Genomic DNA, 27,138 nt, shown 5'->3' on the forward strand with positions numbered 1-27,138 from the left:
TAATGAGACATCTCATTATTGTTTCTAAATATCCTATAATTCTAAAAATATACAAACTCAATGCAAGGTTTATTAGAAGCATGCCTTATTTAAAGCAATATCCAGGTCTCAGAAGTGTTCTTCTTTCTTTACTGCTACCAGCATCTACTGTTATTGTAGTAAAGTCAGATAGTATGGTCTGTGTCATTTGTTTTTCTTTTTCTTTTTTGGAGGGGAGAGGGGTCCTGGGGTAGGATGGGTGGGAGTATGTTAGGAAACTTTACCCCTTTCGTTTTCCAGTATACAATCAAGTAAATGCTTGGTTTTTAACTAATGTTTTAAGCATGTTTGAACAGAACATATAGTCTTGATTTCAATATATAGTATATTTGAAGGATTGTTCTGTATTATCTGGCATAAAAATATTTAGCCCATAAAATTTGGAAGTTATAATTTTAGAGTACACTCTCATCAATTAAAAAAAGACAATCGTATTTATTGACTTAGTCTTATGCTTTTCTTTGTCTGAAATTAAAATCTCAGCCCTTGACTTTTGTTACGCAGTTGACCCTTGAACAACGTGGAGGTTAGGGGTACCAACTCTCCACGTGGCCAAAAATTCACATATAACTTTTGTCTCCCCCAAAACTACTGATAGCTTACTGTTGATTAGAAGCCTTACTGAAAACATAAACAGTTGATTAGTGCATATTTTGCATGTTATGCGTTGTATACCATATTCTTATAATAAAATAAGCTAAATAAAAATGTTAAAAAACTCATAAGAAAGAGAAAATACATTTATAGTACTGTACTGTATTTTAAAAAAAGGAAATCTGTGTATAAGTGGACCTGTGCAGATCAAACCCATGTTTTTCAAGGGTCACCTATATTTGCTTAGCATATTTTGCCCACCCCAAAGTCCTCTATATTATGACATCTCCATTACTGAGTTTCTGGTTTTGATTAATCTCTTGGTGGCATCATTTTGGCTTTAAATAGGTTGTTCATGAATGGTACATGGATGATACTTGTTTAGTGCTGTCATAGTTGATGATACCTTTTCTATTACCTTCACATATAAATGCCAGCTTTGCTGGGTATAGAATTCTGGGAATATTCCCCTTTACTCTCAACATGTATAGGCATGACTTCATTATTGCATATCATGTGACAAGTTTGAGGCCAGCCTGATTTGCTTTTGTTTTTTGGTATGTTTCACTTTTCTGAATTTGTATATTCTTGAAATTCATTATCAAATTATACTTTGGTGTTGGTCATTTCTACTAAAATTATCTAGTATTTGATGAACATTTTAAATCATCAAATTTTCCCTCAGTTTAGGATTAATTTCTCTTTTCTTTGAAGTTTAATTTATTCTCCAGTATTTGATTTTCTTTTTATAATGTACTAATTCAATTGCTGGATCTACATTCTTTGTATCTTTAATCTACCCACTTTCATCTCTTTATTCTTATCTGCATACAGGATGATTTTTCTCCTGTTTTGAATTTTACCCCTTGCAGGTTGTTTTCTATAGGTTTTCTGCTCATTATTGTTTTTCATGCCATTTAAAATACTACAATAATTTTTGCCTCTTAAATTTCTTTCCTTAGCTCTATTAATACTTTTTATACTCTAGTTTCTTATTTTTCATACATGTTTGTTCTCTTACCGCTAGTTTCTTATTTTTCATACACGTTTGTTCTCTTACCGATCTAGAGGGCACAAGTCCAAAATCATTTGCAGTGGGCCAGAGTCAAGGTGTTGGCAGGAATGTGTTCACTCTGGAGGCTTTAGGGAAGAATGCAGCATTCCTTGGATTGTAGCCATATATCACTGTAATCTTCAGTGCCAGCATCTTCAAATCTCTCTTTGCTCTATCTTCACATCACTTCTCTGTGACAATTCTTCCACTGTCTTTCTCTTACAAGGACCCTTGTGATTGCATTTAGGGACCCCAGTATAATCCAAAATAATTACCCCATTGCAAGTTTCTTAACACACCTGCAAAGATTTTCCAAATAACGTAATATTTGTAGGATTTGGACCTGGTATCGTTGGAAGCCATTATTCAGCCTATTACAGATATCATTTTGTTTTGCTACATTGAGATGAGGTGACCACTCATGAAATAACAGATTAGAGTTCATCCTCATGAATTATATGCTGTTACCATCATAGTAGATATTGTCCTCTTTATCAAATGATACAAGCTCAGATGCCGTGTGGTCAATAAAAAGTAGTAGGGACTCTGAAGAATGCATGTTGTTCAGGGAAGGGGCTAACCATAAATGTGAAGGTCAAATTCAGGCTGCCAGCTTGTAGTCCTACAACTGTTGGTGACTGTTTTTCTCTTTTTTCTTTTTTTGTCTTTTGTTTGAATTTGGTTTTGGTTTTTGTGTGTTTTTTTTTTCATTCTCTACAAGTTGATTTTTCTGTTATAAAATAATCTTTGTCTCATAACCTTCATCTTGGTATTGAGAATAAAAATTTTTAAATAGGATTCATCAGCATGGTTTTAGATTGAAGTATTAATTTACTAATGCCATTTACCTAAGTATTCCTAAAACTTTAGGCTTCTCACTTCTACATTTCTCAATGTAGAATTACCTTGTTCTGAGAATGGTTTATCTTTCACTTAATTTATCAGTGTGTATTTATCAATGAAGAGAGTTAGAAATTAAGTGAAAGGATTTGTCCAAAGTCACATATTGGATACATCCATAACTTTTCAGTTAATCTTATGAAAGGTATTTCCATGTAATTTACAGACATAAAACGGGTGTCTCCTTATTATTAAATTGGATAAGTGGGCAATTTCTCAAGTTCTTTTTACTTTATGTACAGGATTTTGTTTTCCTAGATTATTTTTAAGAAGGAGATTACTTAAGAGATAAATAATGACAAGTCATAGAGATGAACTTAATTTTAAACCATAGAAAGTATATGTTTGCGTGGCTGGGTTTTTCATTAATAAAGTATGAGTGTATACTTTGAGTCCTTGTGTATCTGTTCTGTTTCCCTTTCCTCCTGTATACATTAATAATAGTTTCGAAGCCAGCATAAAATGAGAAAAGGGCTTAGGTTTAAGCCTTGAATGTCAACATTTAATGGCTTGGAAGATGAAGATGGGTCTGCAAAGGGAACAAGGATGGAAAAGCTAGGGGCAGGAGGAAAGCTGGGAGTGTGTAGCCTCTTGAAAAACCAGTGGGAAATTGGAAGAGGGAGTGTTGAAAGCTTTTGTAAGAAATCAATCAAATGAGGACTAAAAATGTCCATTGTAATAAGCAACTTGGAGAAGTTTATTTTGGTGGAATGGTCAGACAACAGTGTAGAGAGCATCAATACTTGTTTTTAAGAAGATGAACTGCAAAGGGAAGAAAAAGGCAGACGAGTAGCTAGAGGGGCAGGAGTCACGTAAAGACTTATTAGTAATGGGTGGCATTTGAGTATCTTTAAAAGTTGTAATCCAGGGGCGCACCTGGGTGGCTCAGTCAGTTAAGCGTCTGACTTTGGTTCAGGTCATGATCTCGCGGTTTGTGGGTTCGAGCCCCGCGTCAGACTTTGTGCTGACAGTTCAGAGCCTGGAGCCTGCTTCAGATGCTGTGTGTCTGTGTCTCTCTCTGCCTCTCCCCGACTCACACACTGTCTCTCTCTCAAAAATAAATAAACGTTAAAAAAAAAAAGTTGTACTCCAATTGAAAGAGAGAGGTTGAATATAAAGAGGATAATAGTGTAAGGTTCCAGAGAAGACATGTAAGTAGTGTAAGATTCCTTTGAAGCATGGGCTTTAAAGCTCTAGTAGAGGGATTTATGTTAAGTGAGAGCATAGAGTCCTCTTTTGTAACAGAAAGGTATGAGGATAGGATGGGTATAGATATGGGTGGGTTTGTATGTTTGGAATTAACAAGATGAGGAAAGACCTGAGTTCTAAAAGAATTTCTTGAGGTGATCTCATGTATAGGTTTGTTTTTTCTGTAGTCTCTGATTGGCTATTCATTGAAATTTTTAGTTCAATAATAGTTTTTCATTTCCATGAACCTACTTTCAGAGTGCCTTTTGTTTTTTTGTTTGTTTTTTTTAATTGACAGCCTGCAGTTTTTATTCATTCAGTGACCTCTCATACCTTGTATGTTGATGGGTAGTTTCCAGTTTGGAGCTAATGAATATTGAGGTACTCCCATTCTCCCTGTAACTTGTGAATCTTTAAAAATATATCCCCTAACTTTTCTTTGCTCATATTTTATTTAGCCTGAGTATTTGAGATTTGCTTTGCCAGAAATTTAATTGTTCTCTGTTGTTTTCTCTCTGTCCCAGACAAAAAAACCCCGAAGTTTAGATTTCTTGCCTTTTTTCCTTTTCTCTTTACCTTTCCTTTTGTTTGTTTGTTTGTTTGTTTTGGTCATTTATCTTTGGTAGGATAGAAGGTTAGAAAACAAGTTAAAATAGGCAGAGGAAGAAATGGCACTTAAGGAAGTTTCAGCTTTATTCTCTGACAGCCTCCCCTGCCTATGTGCTTTGTGTTTTGTCTTTAAAAAGCTTATGTTTCTTTGGCGCCTGTGTGGCTTAGTCAGTTAAGTGTCCGACTTCTGCTCAGGTCATGATCTCATGGTTCGTGAGTTCGAGCCCCATGTGGGGCTCTGTGTTGACAGCTCGGAGCCTGGAGCCTGCTTCAGATTCTGTGTCTCCCTTTCTGCTCCTTCCCTCCTCAAACTCTCTTTCTCTCTCTCTAAAAAAAATAAACATTAATAAAAATAAAAAGTCTATGTTTTTAGGTTTCCATTACTTCATTTGCAAGTACACAGGATAGCATGTGTAGAATTGGAGTAAAAGTCCAAAACCTAGGTCCTATTTCTCAGCCTTTACTGCAGAACTAGCTTTGTGACCTTGAGCAAATCATTCTATTTCTTGGTGCCTTCTCATTTGTAAAATAGGTTTGGACAGATAATTTCTACCTTTTGGCTCTGATGAGTTATACAAGTTAATCAAAATCAAATTTGTAAATATAAATATGTGTGATCATTTTTTAAAGTAAATGAGATGAGAAATTTCAGACTCCCAATGAGAGAAAAATTATCCAAAGATTAACTTTTTTCCCTCAAATTGGTAAAAAGTTTTTTCATGCATTTATTTATTTATTTATTACTTTTGAGAGAGAGAGAGAGAGCAGGAGAGGGGGAGAGAGAGAGAGCAGGAGAGGGGCAGAGAGAGAGGGAGAAGGAGAGAGAATCTTCTACGGGCTCCATGCCCAGCATGGAACCCAACAACATGGAACTCTACCCAGGGCTCAATCTCATGACCGTGAGATCCTGACCTGAGCCAAAATCAAGAGTTGGCCACTTACCCCACTGAGCCACTCAGGCACCCCTCATGCACTTATTTATCATTACCATAGATAATTTTGAGGTGACTGCCTTGTATTACAAAATATAATTTATGAATTACCATGTCTCATAGTGTAGGAAGTTAAAAGTAGTTTGTGTACCCTAAATTATCCTTTATAGCAGATATACGTCCACAAGGAATCTGTGTTTCTTTATTGAACCCCAGCTGTGGAATATATTGCTTAATATTCTGTTATTTAGTAAATGTGCATTTCCAGGGTCAGCTGAGCATTTGTCATCTTCTTTGACAAAATCTATATATGAGCATTAGTGGGCAATGTAGAATATGCTAAATATTTGGCAGTGGTAGAGGGTTTATTTCCCATATCTCACTGCAAATGACTTGAATTTTGCCATGTTTTATACACTGCTACCAGTTAGTGTTCCATTTTTTCCCTCTTCCTCCAAGGAGCTTCTAATCTTTCTCGTATATAATCCCTCTGGATCCCCCCTAATCTTTAAAATATAATTTCTTCACATTGTTTACATATGTGTATTTTGACCTCTGTGTATGGAGCCCACTTACTATGTGTCCATAGGTAAACAAAAAAACCACAGTTTTTTTATTAAAAGACTACCCAAACGGTCACTTGAAAAACTCTTGTTTCTGGACTAATATGTTGCTTGAGGATCTTAACAGTTGAATATATAGAGCTTTTATGGGGAGGAGGGGAGGATTTATGAGCAGATTAAACCAAATGACAAGGTTTATTAAGAGTTTATGCTGTCATTATGAGATCAGTTTTTCTTAATAAAAGCCAGTGGATGGACTTTAATGAATTATTTCCTGGCTCGGCCTTAGAATTTTTCAGTTTAGGAGTTAGTTTTTAAAAAGACAAAAAATATTCACCGAATTTTCTGATTATATCAAAGATGAATACAGTCTTGTGATTGTCATAGTACTTTGTTTTGAAAAGTTCAGATCAACTGATAAGCTAGTGTTGTGGTGAGATCTGTTCAGCATGTGTGCAGAGTAGATTTAAGATGAGGTGAGGGGCACCTGGGTGGCTCAGTCAGGTGAGCATCTGACTCTTGATTTTTGGCTCAGGCCATGATCTCACAGTTAGTGAGATCAAGCCCCTCCTTGGACTCTGCTTTGAGCATTGAACCTGCTTGGGATTCTCTCCTTGTCTCTCTGCCCCTCCCCCACACTCACTAGTGCTCTCTCTCAAATAAATAAACATAAAAAAAAGATGAGGTGAGAAGTAGAATTTCTCTCAGAAACTAGCTTAAGCTTTCATTGGCATATTGAATCCCCTTGGAATTTACTATTTCTAGATTTATGCCATTTTAATAATTTGACTACATAATTAGTAAGTAGTCCACTTCTGGAAGATGATTATGTAAACATAGTATTTATAAGAAAATATATTTCTGGTATTAATTTACATAACCATCTGCTGTATTTATGTAGCTATTGTTAGCTGCTTCACTAGGATTCTACAAATTACTCAAAATTCCAGGAGGTAAGATTTCTAAATTGCCTGTTTTTGCTATGTGAAAGTCCAACCACAAAACTTTGAATGTGTCCTTGACCCATATTTTTATATTTATGATTGAGCAGGACCTAAAATTTTATCAGATGGTTGACTTAGTTTGTTACATTTTTACATTTCTAACATGTATATTTCAAACATATATATATTTCAACATATATATGTTAGAATATATATTCTAACATATATATTTCAAAAGTTTGGGTTTTGTTTTTAGAACTTTTACCCTATTTGTCTTCAAAAAATTATTTACTTTGTAATTTCATACATATATATCTGGAAAATAACTACTGGACTTTTCTATAAAAGAGTAAGTTCCCTTTTAGGTAATATCAGAATCTAGATGTGACTGTGTATGTCAGAATGTAGTAATAATTAAATACTTGTTTGCTGAGTGCCTCATTTAAACCTCAAAGCAACATTCAGAGGTAAGTATAAATGTGTCCATTGTATAGAGAAGAAATGCTAGATTAGTAAATATCAAACATCTTAACTATATCTCCCTCCTCCCCTTTAGCTTAGCTAAAGGAATTGAGGTACAGAAATGAGGCAAATTGCTGTTGACTTTCAGCAGATAACTTTATGATGACTCAATCATCATCTAATCACATACCTATGTAGGCGTCCCATCTAATCTTTTCTATGGATACGCAGATGCCTAGGTTCCAACCCTACCCTGGAAATTCTGATTTGTTAATTGTTATTTTTCAGAAGGTCCACAGGTAATTCTTTTGTACATCTATTATCAAGACCATTGCCTTAGTAAAATGGTACTTCAGAGTCAGGCTTGAATTAGAGTCCTGATTCCTCTAAACTTAATCAGTTGAGTGACCTTGGCCAAGTCCTTTAGTCTCATTAAGATTCATCTATAAAGGAAGGTATTATTACTCACTTTAGAGAGTTGTTGAGAATGATTGCGTGATTCTTAAACGTTGTCTGCTATTAAGGTGTCATCGTTATGTTATCCTTTGTCCAGTCAAAACACTCACCCTTGTCATGATATGTATCAAGTTGGTATCTGGTAATCTGATGAATATGAGCATAAGGAATAAATGATGGCTAGTTTTCATTATTTACCTTCATTAGCGGAATTGTAATAAGGGACAGAGGAGTAGGCAGGAGATTGTTTTATCACACCAATCAGTCATACTTCTCTCTTGTGTATTACTTTGGCCCTGATAGGGAAAGAAGGGGAAAAAGGTTACTGGAAACTACTACCTTCCTGAGGAGTTTTTCTTTCCCTTTCTCTCCCATCTTCTTCTGAAAGCTTAGCATCACTGGCATCATCAATCCTTTAGTCTCATAACTGCATCCTGATGTACCTAGGTACTTTTCCCTTCCCCCTACTTCCCCTCCCCCCTTTACCTCTATTAAATTTCATTCTATCCTTTGTTCAGATTGGTTTGATTTGAGTTGTGACTTATTTGATGACTTGCACCCCAAGTCTCTGCATTCCTAGGCTATTACTCAAGTAGAGGTCGACCTAAATTCTAACCAACTGTCTCCCTGTGTTGTCTGGGCCCATTCCAGACCAGGGTTTGTAGTTACTGGTTCTTGGGAAAGGATTAGATTAGCTAAGCCTTCAGGCTTGTCCACATGGCTGTTTCTAGACCCTCTAATCTCCTTTACTATTTATAACTAAGGGTCATAGAGTATAATAATAATGATACATGTTATTACCATTAAATTAATACATCAGTAGATTATAGTAGGTTGATTTTGTTCTGTGTAACAAGCTTTGCTATATGTATGATAATTCCTTTGCACTTTGATGGTTGAGGCTGTACTACTTATAGTAATTTAATAACTTAATGGCTTTGTCAAAGACTGAAAAACCTATGGAAATGGTAGAATTTGCACTAAACTTTAAAAGATGGATGTACTTTTCTCAATAAGTAGGGAGGAGGGGAAGGAGATTCCAGTTAGGGGAACTAACATGAGCAAAGGCTTGAAGGAGTGTGCAAATTTGGACCATTGTGAGTAGATCATTTTTTACTTTTTCAGAGAGTTCATGTAGTAGCAATAAAACTATAGGTAGTTCAGAATTAAACTGGAAAATCCTGAATCTTCAACCAAGATGTTTGAATTAGTAGACTTTTGGTATGTTGTGAATTCATTTGGCTTTTTCTTGATTAATATACACATACAACTTAGGTCTGAGATTTCCTAAGAGATTCACCTGTTTATTGCATTCGTAAACACTTGGCCTGGTTCTAATAAGCTGATGACTACTGCCAGATCTCCTTGCTACCTCATATGGTTGTGCCTCATGGGGGCAGTGTCAGGTCAGCTACCTTTATCTTGATGCTTTAGTTCTATTTGCCTGGTTCTAAGCTGTGCCTGATCAGCCTTTCCCCCAACTCTTTCCTGTTAATCTCCAGGTTCCACATCAGCAACACAATGTCTGCTTATAAGAGTTGTGATTTCTAAATCTCTCTCTTTTTTTAAGTAAACCCTACGCCCAACATACGGCTTGAACTCACGACCCAGTGACTGAGCCAATCAGCCAGGCATCTAAGAGTTGTGATTTCCTGGGTGCCTGGGTGGCTCATTTGATTAAGTGTCCCATTCTTGGTTTTGGCTCAGGTCATGATGTTGAGGTCTGTGAGTTCGAACACCAATGCGGTTCGAGCCCCAGTCCTCTGTGCTGACAGTGCAAAGCCTGCTTGGGATTCTTTCTCTCCCTCTCTCTCTCTGCCCCTCCCCTGCTCATGCTGTCTCTCTCATTTTAAAAAATTTTGATTTCTTATTTAAAGGTTTTTTTGTCTCCTTCACTCTTAAAAAGGTTGTTGGATATGTATTTTGTGTGTGAGATAGTTATTAACTTTCCTGTTTCTCTTCCTTTGCAGACCTAGAATATCAAGACATAATGGGAGCATTTTTAGACAAGCCAAAGATGGAAAAACATAATGCCCAGGGGCAGGGTAATGGGTTGCGATATGGGCTAAGCAGCATGCAAGGTTGGCGAGTTGAAATGGAGGATGCACATACGGCTGTGATCGGTTTGCCAAGTGGACTTGAAACATGGTCATTCTTTGCTGTGTATGATGGGCATGCTGGTTCTCAGGTTGCCAAATACTGCTGTGAGCATTTGCTAGATCACATCACCAATAACCAGGATTTTAAAGGGTCTGCAGGAGCACCTTCTGTGGAAAATGTAAAGAATGGAATCAGAACAGGTTTTCTGGAGATTGATGAACACATGAGAGTTATGTCAGAGAAGAAACATGGTGCAGATAGAAGTGGGTCAACAGCTGTGGGTGTCTTAATTTCTCCTCAACATACTTATTTCATTAACTGTGGAGACTCGAGAGGTTTACTTTGTAGGAACAGGAAAGTTCACTTCTTCACACAAGATCACAAACCAAGTAATCCGCTGGAAAAAGAACGAATTCAGAATGCAGGTGGTTCTGTAATGATTCAGCGTGTGAATGGCTCTCTGGCTGTATCGAGGGCCCTTGGGGACTTTGATTACAAATGTGTCCATGGAAAAGGTCCTACAGAGCAGCTTGTCTCACCAGAGCCCGAAGTCCATGATATTGAAAGATCTGAAGAAGATGATCAGTTCATTATCCTTGCATGTGATGGTATTTGGGATGTTATGGGAAATGAAGAGCTCTGTGATTTTGTAAGATCCAGACTTGAAGTCACTGATGACCTTGAGAAAGTTTGCAATGAAGTAGTCGACACCTGTTTGTATAAGGTAGCTAGACTTTCTTTTAAAAGATAAAAATGATTTTATGTCATCTTAATTATTACTCTAGTATTTAATCATTTTAGAAACTATAGTTCTCCGAAATAAGTTTTTGGCACAAAAACTGCAGGATACTCTTTACCAATTAGGAAAATTTAGGAACATTTTTTAGAAATAAATTACCAAATATGCAAGAGTTATGATCTGAATGGTCTTTTACTAACCATTACTACTTGAGTCTTTCAGTATTGTGGAAGATTATCAAAGGCAAAAAGATCACATCAGAAGTGCATGTTTTAAAAGGAAAGGGAGGGTTAGGCCTTTGTCTATAATTGAAAAGCATTTTAGAATTTTAATATTTTATTTTTATCATGTGATATCTCAGTATATTCATGGATGTACTTTGAGACTATGGTGTAATGAATCTGTAGCACCAGCAAAGAATTTAGTGATCATTGGTGTGATGTAATAAGAATAGCCTTGGACATGGAGTCAGAAGAACTTGGTCTGAGACTATGACTTCAGGTAAGCTATTTAAGCTGTGTGGAAAAAATCAGTTTCTATCATTGTAAAAAAGGTAAGAGAGATTATTATACTGTCACTGGGGTTGTTGGGGAGGATCCAAAGGGGTAATATATACAGATGAGCCAGGTCAGCCCCTTTATTTTACAGGTGAGGAAGCTGAAGCAAGAGGAAGCATACTTAAGAGTCAGGCCTTGAATCAGGCTTACCTCTGTTACTTTTGTACTCTACAGTCTTGGACAAAGTGTTCAACCTTTCTCAGCTTTTGAACAGAGACCATAGTATCTAACTCACAGGGCTATTGAGGAATTAAATTTTTTGTCAGTAGTGTTCATTAACTAATTCTTTGATTTTGTTTTTCCCCCCAGCAAATGTTGATTTTATAAAACTCTCTGAGGCTACTTATTTGATTTTCTTTCAACGTGCAGAAAATGAAAGTCGTCTAATGTTCTGTGTAGTTTTATAAGCATACAGTCAGCTCTACCTAAAATCTTAATTAAAATCTGATCATACTTAGTAATCAGGTTTATGTAACATCCAATACAAATCAAGTTTATGTAACATCCAACACATGTTACAAAAAATCAGTAGAGCAACAACTTAATAGTGCACACTGTTAATTTCTGAATTTGATGAGAGGCGAACAATGATGAACAGTGATGCTTGTGTTTTTTTGTCCCTTTTAGTATGCATAAAAGTAGTATCCATTTGTTGGTCTTATTCTGTAGCTCTTGAGAATTAAGTAGTTGTTAGCTAAATTCAAAGCTGTTTTCTTGAGAGAATTATCGCATTCAGAAACTAGTAAATTATGACTCAACTTCCACTTTATTTCTTCTGCATTCCACTCCATTTTAAAAATTATTCAGTACCTTATCATTTGCCACATTTTATACTGTTTTTCTCCAAGATTCTTTTTAATATTAAATTCTTTGTATGGTTTGCTTAAACTAATGTTATAAGGTCAGTTTTCCCATACAGAGGCATCAAATACTTAACATGTAAAAGTTAACTCCAGTTCCCAATAGGAAGAGGAGTATGGGGAGGCTACCATTGATTCAAGTATTTTAATTATAACATTTTGAATACCTAGGTGTCTTTAAAAGTTAATGTACTTCCTAAAAAGTCAGTTGTTTTTAACTTACGAAAGTTAAAAACTGTTTTATAAACTATATACATGTATTTTTACTTTTAATTTCATGTTTCTATTATGAAGCAAGTTAATTAGCCCCATAATTTATTATGATTCATTTTAAATATAAATTTGTCAAGCATACATGTAACTACAGATCAAATCCTCTTGTAAGGAATACCACTAGAATTTTCTGTTTTGTTGAGTGAGTATGTACATGTATTCGGGTTAGGTATCACTGCAAGTTAAGTAGGCCACCAGTAGTAAATGTTCGGCAATATTTTTTTTTATAGCATTTAAAAAAATGATTGTTGCAGTGGAGGTTAGCCTGTAGTGTTTCTTCTGTGTTTTGGAGTGTTAGTTATACTGTATACCATACGTACTATTATGTGTATGGCGGGGGGGGTGCCTCTCCACGTATGCGTATTTTTTTCTCCTTAAAAACCATAGGTGTATATTTTTTACTAGAACAAGTATAATTAAAATTGTCGTGGCTATAAAGATTCTCAAAGCTTTAAAGAGCAAGAAGAAAGCATAATATTTCTCAAACTTTTTTCTTCCTAGGGAAGTCGAGACAACATGAGTGTGATATTGATCTGTTTCCCAAATGCACCCAAAGTATCACCAGAAGCAGTGAAGAAGGAGGCAGAATTGGACAAGTACCTGGAAAGCAGAGTAGAAGGTGGATCATTTAACAAAAAATAAGTAGCTTTCTTAAAGAAAAACCTCAACACAATCAAACTTTAATATTTTAGCTTTTAGACCTTACATGCCTTTGACATTTAGTGTTTAGTGTACAAAGGTGGGAAAGGGCATTTCTGTAGTCACTGTTCAGATGTTTTTGATTGTCCTATCACAGTTATAATAGAAATAAGAACTAATGTGGCGCTGTGCGTTCTGTTCAGGATACTTTTGTTTAAAAAGGCTAAAAACTGTGTGCTTTAAAATTCTTGATGAATTCACTGGCATGAGTAATTTTATGCCAGGAAAGTCTGATTTGTGATTTATTTAATGATGAACAGATTGTTTATGATGGTGATAATTTGAATACCATCTTTTTGTGTAAAGCTATGTATATGAATTTAAGATTTTTAGGACCTTTTTTTTTTCAATAACATGAAGATCACAGCCTGATTATTAGCAACTTTCATGTGCCACAGCTTTTAAAAATTTATTTTAAACTGTTTCAAGTTTAAAGACTTGAAGACATAAGACATAAACTGCCTCATCGAGATAACATAGACCTGAATAGAAGATATGCTAGGTCTCTACTTGGCAGAAATGCAAATGCTGAATAGAATAAAATCAGCATTTTATTGGGAGTTCCAGCAGTGGATTTGTCATAATTCTGCAAATTATTTTGAGACAATTAGAAAGATGTCTGTAACTGTCAAGTGTAATGGCTTTAAACATTTGAAAATATATAACCTTTTACTCAGCTACTACTTGATATAAATGCTAAGTCTCCCCAGAGAATTGCATTTCACTGCGTATATGCAGTAAGCATGTATATTATGCAGTTTCTTTAAGAAGAAAAACTTAACATGCCTATAAAAGCGTTAAAATACATTTTGGGCTCCTAATGTTATGAATTTGCACGTTAAAGATCTAAGAGCATGTAAGCATTGACCTACACACTATTATATCCTGCTGTGCCTGCATTATTAAAATTAATATGCACTTTAATTTTGTTTTCTCCCTTTTTACTGTTTGATATCAATTATCAGTCTGATACTAGAATCATGATTGGTTTTGATTTTCAGTACTATCTGGAGCTGCTGTTTTGTTTTTATTGCTCTCCCCCCACTTGATAGCGATATATCTAGTGTATGTATGTACTATTTACTATTTCATTCATTGGACCTACTTATTCAATGACTTTGTTTTCTCACTATTATCCAAGGATCTTGGAATTTTTTATATTTTAAATGAGTCATTTTGATATGTTATTTATATATATAATACAGTAAAATAAAATATTTAGAATGCTACCAAGTTATTTCACATTGATTCAAACTGCTGGTTAGTGGAAAAATGAAACCGTAAGAATCTGTATTGGGATAAATTGGTATTTGATTTATTGGCACTTTAACTTGGGTGTACATGTTTTCTTATTGATATAAAGAATAAATACTTCAGTTTTATTTGCTATGAAATAGGGTCACATTTTTGAAATACAACTTTTCTCTTTAGTATGCACTCTTTAAGTTTTTGGTGCAATTCTAAATAATTGCTTTAGATACATAATTTTATGTTACAATATTAAGTTTTATATTGCTTTTTATCCAGCAAGGATTGCCACCTGAACAGAGTTTACATCAATACTCAATATTTTTGATATGTTGAAGTGTTATACTTGTACCATTCAATTTAAGATTATTGTGTCAGAAGTTAAATTTTATATTCCTTATTGAGATAGATTTGATAAGACTACAACTAGAGAATAAATATATTACATTAAAATTGCTACTATATTTTAAAACACAGAATGTAACTATTTAAATTGCAAAAGTTGTTCTAAGAAAAAAAGACTGCATTCAGCTTCCAGAACAGGCAATGAATATTCTCTTCTTTTTTCTTTATTTTTTTAAATACATGCCTTCAAAATTGCTGTGACCTATCAAACCTCATTTTATTTGCTTTGAATACTTTTGGCTTCTCTGTCCACACCGTAGAAAAGAGAAAAGGCTTTTCAGCTCTCCTGTTATCTGTGTCCTTCTAAATACTTGACTCTGTAGGGTTGTGAAAAGATTCAGCTCATAATTTAAACCACATTACTTAAGGTTGTGGTCCTTTTAAGCCAATGTAAGATTGTTCTTCTTCTACACATATATTTTTTAAATCTTTGCTGCTGACTGCCCAAGCTTTAAAGTTGCTAATTTGGAGATAAATACTAGAATCCCTCAAACTTGGTGTGAAGTGGAGTGGGGAAGAGTAGAATGTGTTTATATGTGAGTGTGAGAGACATCTTCTATACATATATATTCTTTAGTAAACATTCAGTCTTTTTACAGTTCTAATTAAAATGTATAGTCCAACAGCAATTAAAGGAATATTTCTTAAGATTCATTTTGTTTTCCTTTTTAAAAGCAGAAGAGGCAATGCTAGTATAGTATTAATGGTAAGACAGTTTAAATGTATTACTGTCCCATGTGGAATAGGAGATATTAACTGTTTTTAAAGACTTACATTCATTTTTTTTAAAGAATTTGTCTTCCTGTAATTTTCTTCACAATTAAAATACCCAAATATATATTTTAACAGAGGAGATGTAAGATACATCAAATATAGATGAATTAAGGTAATGTTTTTTAGACCTGAAACTATCATTGATTGAATTTATCATCAGTGTTCATTTCTATTGTATTTAGTTATCTATCCAATAATTGTGTTGGCTTAGCAGAGACTGTATGTTAAGTGTATTACAGCTTTAGATTGTGAAATTGTGCAGCTTAGGTAAACATCAAAACCCTTTATTTTTGTACGGCAGATTTCCAGCATTAGAACTATGTAGAATAAATATACTAGATGTTAAAGATTATACAATAAAGGAACTTGGCAAACCAAATCTGAGATCCTTGCTTTTTGTTCAGATTTAAGACTGGTTAAAAAAAAAAAAAAAAAAGGCAAAAAATTAATACACGGTAAAATTTGGCCTTAATTCCAAAAGGACAATTTGAGCCATTTAAAGAAATACGGGTAGCAATGTCTGTCTTTTAATATGCGGCTTTAATGAGGAAATAGTATTTTAAAACCTGATCAGAAGACAGAAGATCTTTATATGCATTGTGACTTTCAAGGGTATTTACAAATTGAGAACTAGAATGATAATTTTATTGCCCTAATGATGACAAAGAGAATCTCTTAGGATAAACATTTAAAAACAGAAAATTGAATAAAACTTGAACCTTTAATTTACAGATACGTTTGGTATGATCTTGCGTTTAGAGTAAATACGCTGAAACTCCCATGTAAAGATTTAGTCTGAGAGTTAAGACTTTTGTACGTAACTGTTGGTATTCTGTGGTATGAGGAACAGTATGCATCTACATGGCAACACTGCAGATCATATCACTATACCCATTTAGTAACTGGATGTTTTGAAATTAACAATTTAAAATGCAGTTGTATGGTTTATCAAATTAAAAGTTATGAAATTTAGACTTTTTTCCATTCTGTATGCCTTGTTCAAATAATCAACTAAAGAAATGGTATTATATATCTGTTTATTGCCTAAAGTTACTTCAGACAAAAACTAAGCTGTGAGTGGTATTCAGTTATATAACCTAATCTGCACATGCTACTTAAGTATCGTTTTGCAAATGTAAACATGTAAAAATGATTTGGGTTAGTATATAATCAATAAATTCCCCTATACTTAAAGGGTTTTTTTCCTTTCAAATTTTGAAATTATTTTTTTAAATCTGTGTAAAATTCAGGAAACATGTTTCTAGTGTAAAGAGAGGAGTTGACCTCCTCCAAAGTAAACTAGTTGGCATTTCATTTTTATACCTATATCCTTGATTAGGTAATGCATTGATTTTAACATGAAAATTTTTTCACATGTTTATCTTGTTCATTTTCATTCTTTCAAGTTAATCTGGAAAGTATCTTATTTTTGTGTGTCATTTTGTGCATCCCTTTGTCATAAATTTTCAAAAGTCAACTTAATTTTTTTTCTAATACCAGCTTAGAAAATCTCAGATGTGGTAAATGCCATCTTTAAAAACCTAAGTTATCTTTGTTTCGTTTTTTTTTTTAAATTAAATTTGAATAACACTTACAAAAAAAGTACTTCTGATTCCCAGAAATCATAAAGAAGCAGGGGGAAGGCGTCCCTGACTTAGTCCATGTGATGCGCACATTAGCAAGTGAGAACATCCCCAGCCTCCCACCGGGGGGTGAATTGGCAAGCAAGTAAGTTACATTCTGCACACTCTTAAAATTTGTCTCAGTACATAAAAATATTAGGTGTTCATTGATCAAATGTGTATTTACCTAATTTCTGAAGTGATCTTCAGGATGTTTAACCGCAGTTCAGTGTTTTTCATTATTAATGGCACATGGTGCTTGTTCAGAACAGGTGTCAGGATGTCATTGTTTGTAACTTATTACACTGAAGGCCGTCTTTAGTGGAGACGTGGGTTACATTGACTTCCTCATGTAGCATAAGTATAATATAGTGAAAGAATTTTTTAAGCTAAATTACATAGCACTACAATTTTCATTTTTATTGCTGCTATTGTAATTTGATTTTGTTGATCCCTGGATAATTTAGCACCCCAGGGATAAGCATTTTTCTCTTCCTCCATCTGGGCCATTTTTCTGTATCTCTGATTTTCCCAGTGTTTTTGGTTGTTGATTCCTGGTTGGGTGGATTTTGTTGTGAGGGAAGATAGGAGGAAGCATTTCTTGCCTTCTTCTATGTGCACCTCAGTTCACAGAACTGGACTAATTTGTGTTAAATATTAAGCTTACATCTTTGTAGGAAATTTTATAAATCAAGCATTTGTACCTTAACTATCCATATAATTGATCTACAAAGATATATTGACAATTTCCTTGATTTTCTACTGTGTTATAGAAATGAAGCCAGGTTCCTTATGATCATTTGTCTAAATAGAAATTGTAAAAATTCCTGTTTGAAGCTTTTATTTCTTTTCTTCCAATGGGACCTTCTGTGAAATGACTGTCTATAAAATTGCTTCAAATCAATTTTGGAAGTAGGGAGGCTATAACTTATAATACCACTACAGATTTTTTAACAAAATATTATTCAAAAATTAATTCCTAGACTTTGCAGGGAAAATGTCATATTTGACATTTCTGTTTTATAGAGCTTTTTAAAGGGGGCATTACAAAAAGCAGAAATTCAAATGTAAAAATTTATCCAAATTATTTTACCACAGCAGATGTTGACGTTACTTCTATTTCAAAACTAACGTTCAACTCTTAACCAGAATGTGTTACTATTATATCTTAAGACTAGCATCACTGCTGAGTCATAACCACATAAGCCAGTTCAAGTGAAGTTAACCCTACTGACTGATTTTTTTCTTTAAACCATGACTTTCAGTCTTCTATTAATTGGGTTGGTGGAATGTTACATTTTAGAATAAATTCACATCTAGTTTAACATTGGGGTTCAAATATCTTAAAGTGGATCACTTATTGACAGTAAGAAATAGAATTAAAATAATTTCTAAGTGTAAGATTATCTGACATTTTAATGAGCACCTATGAGTTATTAAGCAGTTCTGTGCTCTAAAGAATTAACTTTCTGCATTTTTTTGAATTTAGGCGGAATGTAATTGAAGCCGTTTACAATAGACTGAATCCTTACAAAAATGATGACACTGTAAGTAGCATTTTCGCTCCCTCTGCTTCTCCTTCCCCTCCACTCTAAATGTGCACACCCTCGTACCTGTATTTTGCAGAGCTGTTCACTGTACCCATTTGCCCTTACACACACCCCTGATTGATTGTTCTGAACTCTGGGTGCACCAAAGTTCTCGTGATTGAGGACATAGTCATGGTGAGTGGCCACCTCTCTCAAAAAAGAAGAAAGTCCCTTTGAATTATTGCTGGTTTTTTAAGCCTCGGCAAGCAATCAACTTCAGAAGGTTTGTCTCCACTAAATGTTTTTTTTTGAAGTTGCTCAGAATCTTGAATTATTCTGAGTTTTATACGGAGCTACAATAGAACTTCAGATTGCCCAGCTCCACTGAATAGTTTTTATGTTTGGAAATACCTTGTCTGAAAACCCTGAAGTATATACTTCATTTAAATACTAAAGTAGAGAATTCTACTTACGTGAAAAGAATGCCCTATTCTCCAGTTTCCTGTTAGGATTCTGTTGCAGTATGGTGTTTACAGAAAAGTGGTAACTTAAAAATCATTTGGGCACAGCTCAAAAATATATACTGCTCACATCTGTATTCCTTACATCTCTTATGACTTGAGGTCTTAATCTCTTCTTGTGTAATAAAAGTTTATAAAAGTGGTCTAAAAATAAATTGGGTTTTAATTGAAGAAAATAAGAAATTTTTATTATATGGTTTAGAAATACATTTGGTCCACCTCATGGTAAAATCATATTTTAAATATTTTACTCCAAAACAGATTTTTTTAACAACTTGAATACTGATACTTCATATTAGACACACACACACTTACATACTTTGAAAGCATTTATAGACTGAATGTCAACTTTACAAAACCTTATCTTGCTGCATTATCCCGAGAGTAATGTGCTTTGGCACCTCTCAGCTTTAATGTAGTTCCTTCTTTTGCTTTGTTTCCTTTTATAAAGGATTCTACATCGACTGATGATATGTGGTAAAACTGCTCATCTAGCCATGGAGTTTACCTTCACCTCCAAAGGAGAGTACAGCTCAACTTCCTTGAACCTTTTAAACATCCCTCCTCAACTTTAAAGAAGGACATGTGTCATGGGTGAGAGTGGATCACACCAGAGAACTTCAGCAGTACAACAGCTAGCCCAGAACTGATTGTTTTTTTTTTTTTTTTGTAAATTTGAGACTTATGTAAACGTGATTTCAAACCATAATTCATGTTGTAAATCAGACTCCAGCAATTTTTGTTGTATGATTTTGTTTTTTGTAAAGTGTAATTGTCCTTGTACAAAATGCTCATATTTAATTATGAACTGCTTTAAATCACTATCAGAGTTACAAACAAATGTTTGGCTTGTTGTGTGATGCAACAGATATATAGCCCTTTCAAGTCATGTTGTGTTTGGACTTGGGGTTGGGACAGGGAGAGCAGCAGCCATGTCAGCTAGGCACTCAAATGTGCACATGACTATGGAGAAGAATTCCCAAATCTTACAAAGCCGGACATCCAGGGAGTTAACTGAAAACTGTCTTCATGTTTTGGCAGTGGGGTTGGCACTGTTGATAAAGCTGGTCCCTTCATTTAACTGTCGTCTAGGTGGTTCTCTCCTTGTTGCCAGGAGTATTGCAGGTAATACAGTATATTCATAAGAATATCAATCTTGGGGCTGAAATGCCTTGATTCTTTGCACCTCTTTTCCAAGTCCTTACATTGAATTACTAATTGATAAGCAGCAGCTTCCTACGTATAGTAGGAGACTGCCACATTTTTGCTATCATGATTGGCTGGGCCTGCTGCTGTTCCTAGTAAGGTATTCTGAATTCCATTTTATCAATAAAGCTTGATTTAACAAACAAGAAATTTAATCATGTATGTGTAATTCCTCCTTTACCCCGCCCTTTTAAAACACCATGCCATTGTAAGTGAGAAGTTTCTCGTGGGGAAAGATGTTTGTCTCTTTTAATTGGGAAATATGTTACTCACGGCACAGATGGAACTGTTTCCCTTCCATTAGAAAGACTAAAAGATTTAAATCTCTGTTGTTTCTTGATCTGTTTTTTAATGGGTTTCTTTCTGGCTGCTTATTTTTCATTCTATGTGTATCAGCTTGAATTTGCCTACTGTTTAATTAAAATAATTGTCAGAGCTTGACAATCTAACACTCTATAGTAGGGGTGTGCGTGTGTGTGGGTGGGTGGGTGGGTGTGCGCGTGTGTGCACGTGCGTGTGTTTGCCTGTGATTTTTAATGGACTCATGTCTTTAGAATCCAAGTAGTTAAGATGTATTTGTGATTTGAAATAGAGCATGTTGCTAATATTTAGCTGTTGGCCTTTAAAAATAACATTCGAAGCTTAAGGAATTGTAGATATAAAAATAACCTAATTTAATTTAGGCTTAAATTCCTCTGATTAAGCATGTGAAAGTAAGTTTTAAAATCTGTCACGTTGAAAAGACTACTGTTTTGTGCCCTTCTGTATTTTTGTCTCTTTAGGTTGAATATTGTATTTATTGCCGTGTAATTTAATCATTCAGTAGGCAGATTCCCCACTAGAAATTATTAAAATGTAAGATTACAATACAACATTGAATACAAAATCAAAACTCTGTGTATAAAAGGTAGTATAATCAACTTTGTTACATTTGTTTTTTCCCTAACTTGGAAATATACATATTTGTATATATAGCCTTAAAACTAATGTAAAGTTAGGGGAGTAGTGGGAAAAGTAATGTGAAATGTCTCAGATTTAAGTAGTTACATACCAGCAAAACCTTTTCATTATCCCCCTTATTTGTGAGGCGATTAAATGTAATTTAATTGTATTTAATTTATATCTCAATCCAGCATGAATGAAGAAAAACAAGTACTATTTATATTTAGAAATTCATAAGTTGGAATTACAGAACCAATTCCATACTTACAAATAAATGCTCAGTGTCTAAATCTGTGGTAGAGTGCGAAGTATGATAATGTTCTAAGTTATGGCTTTGCAAGCATCTCAGTGTGCATTTAATGAATACAATGCTTCTAGTATAGAGTGATTACCAGACATACTAGTACTGAAAACTAAATTCCTATTATAAGAAGCCAGGTTCTTAATTTTTTAAGTAAACTGAATTTTTTAGTTCTAGAAATTGCAAAACTTTGAATTGGATTTTGATCTGCAAAATCATAAATCACAAGTTAAAATATGTGATGGAGAGCTATATTTCAAACCATAACAGCATATTTAGAGCTTTTTTTTTTGAGAGTTTTTAAATAAAAAAGAGGAAGTTAAGCTATTCCTCTGTTAAAATTATTAGTACTGAAATGAAGCTTGGAAGTGAGAGAAAACTATTAAATGTTCTCTGAGAAGACTAAATCTTTTCCACATGAGTCAGCATTGCCATACTAGATATAACCTTTCATTATAAAAAAGGAAGTATCCATTATTATAGCAGACTGTGTGTGTTCTTGATTCCTGGGGGTAATGGTGGTGGTGGGAACCGACCACACTTTTAAAAGGCACTTTTGCACCTCTATGGTGCACTTCATTTTTGTACCACTTAAGTTCTTGCCCTCCCAACCCCCTTTTGTGTGCTAATTAGCATCTCAGGGCAATGCCTCAAAATTTTTCAATGTGTTGTATGTTATTTTCTTTGGAGGGTGAAAGTTCTTTTGTGATGATAATATACCATTCAAAATGTACTTTCATTTAAGTGTTTTCTTAGGATGAACTCATTTTGCTGCTTGTAATAGGAAATTCATTTTGTGTAGCAGACTCTTAACCCTAACATTAAAAAATTTCACTGGTCTCTTACTGTCGTAGCAGTAAGCTCTCTTAATTTCCACTTTGTTAAGGAATATACTTTTATAGATAACAGAAGCAGTTCTCAATATTAGCATTAACTTTACAAAATCCAAATGGTATTTTTCTTATTTAGCTTTAGAACTATTTCAAACATTTTTAATTATAATGCTTGCTTCTAGAGTACTATGCAATTAGTATACTGCTCCAGCCACTTATTTTTTATTACTACATTAAGAAATTTAGATTAAAGAATAAATTATGTAATTCAAATAATCTGAGTTATACTAGCATTTTTAGTGATCATCCATCTGACCACATATTAATTCCACTAATCAGCTTTCTCACAAAACATTGAGTGTTATCTGCAAAACACTGTTCTAGGCGAAGTAGCTTGGAACTATAAAGAAATGACTAGATCCTTGCCCTCAAGGAGTTTACATTTGAGTAGAATTTATAATCTAACATATGTTAATATTATAACTGAATCACTCATCCAAAAAAAAAAAAAAATAGCTGTCACCCTCCTACTGTCTGCCAGATAATTTTCCTGAATAAGGCAGGTCTCTGTCCTAAAGAGCTCATTTATGCTTCCATTATTCACTTGAAAACTTCCATTTGTTTTCCTCTCCCCAAAGTTAAAATCTCATTCAAAAGAAAATTTTGCTCAGCATAGTAATAATATAGGACTGATGAGGCTCAAATCTATTCAGTATGCTTGACTACCTTTAACAAATGGCCTTTTACTACTCCTGCTATAAAATTAGTTTCCTGCTATATATAGACAGCTAAATTTAAGAAAAATTCTGTTTCTTTGAAACACACTGCCATTAATATCTAGTTTTAGCCAAATGATTATTATATGTGTTAATTTTTAAAAATAATTTCACTGCCCATCTTTACTGGACAAGTTCATATGTGAATTCAATTTGTGATTTCTGAAAGAAGTGACAAAATTGGTTATAGGTTTTCTTTTTTAATTTTGAATTTCATGATGTATACTTTTAATTCATAAAATTTGAATTAGAGGTATAAGCCTATAATGTTTTGTTATTTGTACAGTATTAGGATTTGGTAGTAGAAAATATGTAAATATTTCAGTACATAAATGTTTCTCTTTTGAGGTTTTTCTTTGAAGGAACCTTAAAGAGTTTCATACTTTTGCTTGCAGATACTGCCGGTGAGATGACCATTTTGTAACTGAGTGATCTAGTCCTCTCATTAGTTTTTCTTTTAGGCATTAGGAGGAGTTCTTTATAGTTTAAAACTTTAGAAGCATAATTTTACTTTATTTTCTTCAATAATGTGCCATGAGTTTTGGATTGTATTTTTAAATTCTATATTACTTTAGAATATGCTTGAAATATTTAAGGATACATTTTCTAAATGTTGCGAGTATAATACTGTATTGTTTTGTAGGTCAGAATAGTTAAGTCTCAAGTGTTAGTTATTACTGATAATCAGAATGCCATCAGAAATGATGAGAGGCATTTGGTTCCACTTGATTGTCAAATGAACATTTCTCCATTTGTTCACCTTCACTCATTCTTTCCCTTTTACCTGCTTTATGTATTAACCTAGTGGCCTCTGCTCTCGTATTTTTCTGGTTATATTACCAGCAGGTAGGAGTGCGCCAACTAGAAACACTCAGATGTATTGAAATTATAGTTGACTAACTTGCATTTTATTAGATGGGGGAAAATGTTGTTTGGATTGATGTAACAAAGAAGTGACTTTTTTCCCTCCCTTATCCAGCACGAAATGTTGCTTTATTTCCTCTACTGCCCTCTTTGTGGTGGTTGTCTCTCTGTCTCTTTTTCAAACGTAAGCAGGCTGATTCCATTTTCTTGAGCAAGAGTTTAGGGCATTACTTCACCAAGGCCAATTTCTACTGTATAAAACTGGGCCGAAAAAAAGAAAATTTGGGAGATGCCAGTGAGGAGGACAGAGAGGATTACTCTTAATTGTTGTAAAAGCCATAGAGAGATCTTCCTCTAGCCAGGCTGTCTATTAAGAACTGTTACATAAACCGGCAAGAACCAACCTTTGCTTCTTCAGATCATTTGATTTTCCATCAAGGGAGATAATGATAAACAAAAATACTGCTGCTTCAACTTAAAAACAGAAAAAATAAATGCAAATGTTTATTCACCACAAAACCCAATCCTTTCGGTCTTTTAATTGCTCCAAACCTCGGTTTCTATTAGCTTTCTCATCGAATTAAATATTCAGAAAAATTTAATGTTTTTCCTTTCTTTTCCATAGTCCTCCTGGTCCAGTAGAAGACATTGAGTAACATTTGTGTTTGTATTGTACTACCTGAAGATTGGTGTAGGAGATTGTAGACACAGGACAAAATTAGTAATATTTCAATTAGGTATAGTGAGTGCTACAAATCCATTTTAGGAACAATTCTTAACTTTTTAGGTTCCCAGGCCCTTTGAAAATGATGAATCCTAGGAACTTCCTTACCCAGGAAAATTCATATAATGTACCTAACTCCCCAAAGTTTACAATATTGAAGGGGTTCATCAGCCTTTTTTTCCTGCAAAAAGCCCGTAAAAAATATTTCAAAGGTGTCAAAATAATTTGAGTAATTTAAGGAAGTGTTTAACTTTTTGAGAGAGAGAGGAGGTGGATGGGAGCCTAGGCTAGAACTGATATTAAAATACCCTTTTTAAAGGTGGTATTTTGGGGGAAAGAGTAATTAAAGGTGAATAAAATAATCTTATTTGGACCAGTTTTGGAGGATAACATCACTCTAAGTTTGCCACTTTTGAAATTCAAAAGAGGTAAGATGGAGATTGAAAGTTTGGAATGTTTCTGACCTGCATAGTGCAAATATAGTATATTCACAAGACATTTAACTGTCTGATCGCACTCAGGTTTTAAAATTTTGAGCTTCCTAGTTTTAGAGTTCATTAAATGTTTAATTCACTTCAGATTCTAGGGTATTAGGTATTTACTTACTGATACAGAATGTTAAAATAGGATGTAACATATGGCCATCAATGTACAGGATTAATGGGATTTCTACTAAAATGTAACGACCATGAAAAAATTGATTAGCTTGTCTCATTTGTTGCCCAAGTTGGATGTTCAGTTACAGCTTATTTAATTCCCATGTGTGGGAATTTTGAAACAGAAACCATTGTCTTGCTTGGTTAGCCCTTCACGAAGACATCAGCATATCCGCAGGAAGTATCTTGTTTGTAGTAATATGCCCCAATAGTAGTTGGTTTCACTCTTGAAATGGTTTATTTCACTTAATTTGTATAAATGTTACAAGTGGAGAGTCCATGTACATGTTAAAAGCATGTTGTATTATACATAGATTCATTTTTTAAAAATCTATAAATGTAAAACTAATACAACTGCAGAAATACTTTTCCTAAACAGTGTATAATGAAATTCTCCACAGTTAACTCACCCACTGTTTGCTGTTTATGTGATCCAAACTTTTAAAGAAATTCCATAAATGTATATTTTGTATTATGTACCATTTTCTTGGTCCAAAGAAGACATGTGAATTCAGTCCTAATTTTAAGAATGTACTTTTTGTTTTCAAGTCTGTTGAAGAAATTGCATTCAGCCTGTGAATGGTTGCAGATTGTATGTGAGATGAAAAGTAGAAATAATTTCTAGTTTGCAAAACTGGTGCCACTAAATAAACAGGCAATTGCATAATGTGTGTGTATTTATGATTGTTTGATATTGCAAGCAGCATTTTTGTTCTGCCTAGAAATGTGGAAAATTCGAAGTTATTAGGACAAATTAAGAGAATTTTTGTTCAACTGAATTTGGTTAATTGGCTAAAGAAGATGGAACTGATAGTCTTGTGCCTTCTTGATTTTAGGAAGAGTACTGAAAGCAAGTTTGAAATGATGGTTTTCATAAAAACATTCCAGAAACAAAGAAGTTCTTTGGCAAGAACATTTACATTTGTCTTCTTACAGATGATAAATATTTCTTACTCTCTTGAAGAGTTGAGATTAGGAATTGGAAGTGGTCTGGAAAAGGCCTTACCCATTGAGTATCCCTGATGTAGTGCTCACGTCATAGCAGCAGTGTGTGTGTGTGTCTGTGTGCTTTGATGCTTCTGCTAATTCTGGTATTTTGTATTACCTGTGTTCATGTCTGAAAGTGTGACTTACTTTATAGGCTTGCATAATTAGAGGGATTTTAAAGTACACCGAATTAGTGATGTAAGTGAAGTTCCAGGAACTGCAAAACCTATTTTCATTGTGAAATGTATAATGAAAACACGTTAATTAATTAAAGGTGGGAAGTCTTGGAAATGAGGGTTGAGGCAAATAAGTTTATTTGGCTCACATGTAATGAGTACATGTTCACGTGTCAAAGTGCAGTTTTGTGTCCTGGGGTTTTGGTTTTTTTGTAATTCTTTTAAACATTGAAGGTAGGGTTTGTTGTGGTTTTTTTTTTTTAAGTAAAAATTGTTTATTTCAATTATTTTTTTTCCCTTTAAGCTATTATTTACCGAGCAACGAATATTAGGGTGCTCTTTCCTTGCTATCACTTAATTGCTTAGATTGAAATTCCCATCAAATCACAGAAATTTTGATTCAAGTTGAAAAATCTATTCTTAGGCGAACTGCCCCAGACAAGCTTAGCTTGCATGCCCTCTACAGCATTTTGTTTACTTGTCTCAAAACCAGCCACTTGCCAGACATGGGTAAGCGATTTGGACTCAGCTGCTACATGTTGTCTAGTGAAATTCATATTAATTTCTCTGATACCTTATACAAGGTGATTCAGAGTATCTAGAAA

The 27,138-nt window shown here is 34.1% G+C and overlaps 1 protein-coding gene across 2 annotated transcripts in view; it reads left to right on the forward strand.

The window, feature by feature from the left end:
• Positions 1–26,037, forward strand: part of PPM1A (protein phosphatase, Mg2+/Mn2+ dependent 1A) — a 50,397-nt gene extending 24,360 nt beyond the window's left edge. For both annotated transcript variants that reach the window (XM_019451637.2, XM_019451638.2), the window contains exons 2-6: positions 9,712–10,565; positions 12,772–12,889; positions 17,016–17,124; positions 18,508–18,565; positions 19,520–26,037. In XM_019451637.2, coding sequence (XP_019307182.1) covers positions 9,712–10,565; positions 12,772–12,889; positions 17,016–17,124; positions 18,508–18,565; positions 19,520–19,549 — 1,169 coding nt within the window. In that variant the 3' untranslated portion in view covers positions 19,550–26,037. The remainder of the gene's footprint in view (positions 1–9,711; positions 10,566–12,771; positions 12,890–17,015; positions 17,125–18,507; positions 18,566–19,519) is intronic.
• Positions 26,038–27,138: the final 1,101 nt, after the last annotated feature.

This window comes from Panthera pardus, unplaced genomic scaffold (assembly GCF_024362965.1).
Source record: "Panthera pardus isolate Hobbes unplaced genomic scaffold, ASM2436296v1 HiC_scaffold_24, whole genome shotgun sequence".
NCBI classification, from domain to species: domain Eukaryota; kingdom Metazoa; phylum Chordata; class Mammalia; order Carnivora; family Felidae; genus Panthera; species Panthera pardus.